This window comes from Mchenga conophoros, linkage group LG1 (genome assembly GCF_057382185.1).
Source record: "Mchenga conophoros isolate Kocher_MC1m ecotype Shallow Benthic linkage group LG1, M_conophoros_male_GT1.1, whole genome shotgun sequence".
NCBI classification, from domain to species: domain Eukaryota; kingdom Metazoa; phylum Chordata; class Actinopteri; order Cichliformes; family Cichlidae; genus Mchenga; species Mchenga conophoros.
In genome coordinates, this window is record NC_140526.1 from 13,946,959 (window position 1) to 13,949,989 (window position 3,031).

Below are 3,031 nucleotides of genomic sequence, written 5' to 3' on the forward strand. Positions count from 1 at the left end.
ATGCTGGCCCCGCCCACCCACCTACCTCTACCAACCACCACTCCATATCCTGACTGACATGACCTGTGATCCAGTGATTGACAGGAGAGGAAAGACAGGCCAACTTTGTTAACTCTTCATTAAGATATGCTCGAGAGGACAAAAGATTTTGCACCTCGTTATTGTTGGACCTCTGTGTGGAAACTGCAAACGGGACGTCATAAGGTAATGCAAAGGACTCTCCTACCTAACATACTCGTTTATTAATTCTTAAGAGCATATATATTTTTTGTGTGTGTGGGGGGGAGGGGGGGCTTAAAATCGGTGTTAGCTTGGTCGAAATAGCACATTAGCTGAATTATTCTGGAAAAAATAGGTTGTGTGTGTTTTTTTCTTTTCTTATTTAAATATATATTTAGATATATATTTTCCACGGGGATCGGCGAGGAACACAGGCGCAACGACAGTCTTTGTCTTTTTCCCGCCGAGTGTGGTGCATTGTCCTCCTGCGCTTCTGTTCTATGACTATTGAGAAGCTGGCCACGCTAACAGTGGGACATTTAGCTTCAGCTAAAGCAGCAGGTAAAAATACACATTTAATGAGAATAAAGAAAGACAACTTTTTTTTTTTGAAATTTAGAGACTGCTAAAACAATCTTATCCAGTTTTGAGCTTGCTCATGTAGGTTAGCCTGCTTTATTTAATTTTGTGTGAGCTGCAGTACACAACATTAAAAAGTTAATATAACATTAGGTTGGTGGCGCGAGGAACTCCAACCTAAGTTTAATATTTATTATTTTTTTAAGTGGGAAGGGGAGCATGTTTTTTTTCCTTTAATACAACGTCTTCCAGGGTCTTTTTCATAGGAAAACCATGTAACGTCTGTGTTAGGTTGGTCAAAAGAGCAATTAGTTGAATTATTCTGGAAAAGATGGGTTGTGTGTTTTTTTTTTCTTTTATTTACTTATGTAAATATATTTTTCAAGGGTTAAATAAATGCAACATTAAATTAACAATTGTCTCTCTGTCTTTTCCCGCCCAGTGTGGTGCATTGCAAGCCAGAGACTTCAGTGGAACAAGGAGATTGAACATCTGCTACTTGAGTGCACAGTGCAAAGCTGAACCACAACCAGATCGCCACAGCAGCCATCCTTCTTCTGATGAAGTACTTCCAAGAAAAAGAGGACTCAATCTTCATCTTGGCTGACGTAATTATATTTAAAATTTTACACATGCACTCTCAATACTGTCAACATAAACAAAGGAAAAATATTTCAATGATTTTGGGTATCATCATTCAAATCAGTTCCTTTTGTGTTTTAAAGGCTTTTTCCACCAAGATGTCTGTTGAGAGAGAGATGACCTTACCCATCACACCAAGGGTAATAGCGCTTGGTAAGTAAATACTTTCAATCCTCTTGTAATATTTTTGTAAAAAATCTATGTAATTATTGTGGTATTTGTACCCACAACAACTTACTTAACAGGGATTTGTCTGTTTTATATTGTATAAAATAGAATACACACAGTTTGCTGCTGTTTCTCTTATTATTTATTATACACAATGACCAACAGGAAAAAACAGCCTAACATTTCAGCACAGGCCAAAATGCCAAAACATTAGGCAGTTTTTTCCTGTAATTGATCATAATTTTCATTACATAATAAATAATAAGAGAAATAGCAGCAAACCGTGTGGATTCTATTTTTGTACAGTGTGAGGCCTGCTATCCAGCATTCTTGTGGAAACCTTATTTGTAAGGGTGAGCACATCGTCTTATTGGACTCTTGTCTGTTTTTAGGGAATAATTTCATGTCTGCAAGCCGCTGGATGATCAGTTTGGAGGGCGAGACATTTTATGAGCCTGAGCAGATGCATGACTTTGCCAGCACCCTTGCTGTCTTCTTTGCGTCATACTACGTTTTCAACCTTGAGTATCAGGAGTCAGCGTCCATCACACTGGAGATGATACAGAGGTAAATACTTTACACCATTTAAGAATGAAATATATGTGATAGCTTGACTACAGTTGCAGAAACATATAGGTGATTGCTGTAATGTATGTTTTAATTTTGAAATTAAAGCAGCCTTTTTTCCGTTAAAAGGTTCTTTGTGAGGATCAATCCAGACATGGGAACAAAATGCCCTTCAAAACTTGGTACAAGCCGCAAGACAGGTTGTGTTGTAAAGAGGAAGGTTACAAGCATCAGCCCTCGGATCACCACCTTCCTCCAGCGGCTCTCTGAGTTTGAATGGAGGACTTCCAACTAGGTAAGAATACAGAGATGATAATATCTTTTACATAGCTGATAATTATATACATACTGTACACACATCCATACAACAGTATGAATGATCTCAGACAGATGTGAACAAGTGAATAACCTGAGCAAACATGAATATTGATGATGTGTCTTTGACAGGTGGTGATAAAGACTACGCTGAACCCGACCATCCTGGTAACGGAAATCTAAATCCCATGTCACATTCTATTTCCTGGGACCCACTGATAATTATTAAATTTTGTAAATGATTTTTGTTTTACAATTGTAATAGTTTATTTAATGTTCATGCTGGTGGGTTTGTCCTGTTTTTAGTGGAATGAAAAACTGTTTTCCTTAAAAAAAATCAGACACAGAAAGGTGAAGGACTGTGTAGTTTTCATGTATGCTTCTATTTATTTTGGTTATTGACATTGTTTCATTATTCAGTTGAAAAATGTTTTTCTTGTTAAAAAAATTTATCAACAATAAATGTTGGTTTAATTCACTATTCTGAGACTACTTTATTGAATTATATTGTTTTTTGTAAATGTTCTTATATTGAATATGAATGTTAATATTATTTTATATGCTGTAAAACACAATTACAGTCTAAACAAATTATACTGTACACAATTACAGTGTTATACCATAAACCACATTTGCAGTACAGTGATACTATAAAACTTAATCACGGTAAGTCTTTCTAACTGTAAACCACGTTTACAGTAAAGCTGTTATACTGTAATATATGTTTACAGTAAAGTGGTTGAACTGTAAAACATCACAA

The 3,031-nt window shown here is 36.0% G+C and overlaps 1 protein-coding gene across 1 annotated transcript; it reads left to right on the forward strand.

Moving 5' to 3' along the window:
* Positions 1 to 479: 479 nt before the first annotated feature.
* On the forward strand, positions 480 to 2,668 carry LOC146583077 (uncharacterized). Its single transcript, XM_085280375.1, has 5 exons — positions 480 to 1,187; positions 1,305 to 1,374; positions 1,782 to 1,956; positions 2,086 to 2,251; positions 2,404 to 2,668. Exons 1-4 carry the CDS (start codon positions 1,140 to 1,142, stop codon positions 2,249 to 2,251), a joined length of 459 nt encoding a protein of 152 aa, XP_085136501.1. The 5' UTR covers positions 480 to 1,139; the 3' UTR covers positions 2,404 to 2,668.
* The last annotated feature ends 363 nt before the right edge of the window (positions 2,669 to 3,031 follow it).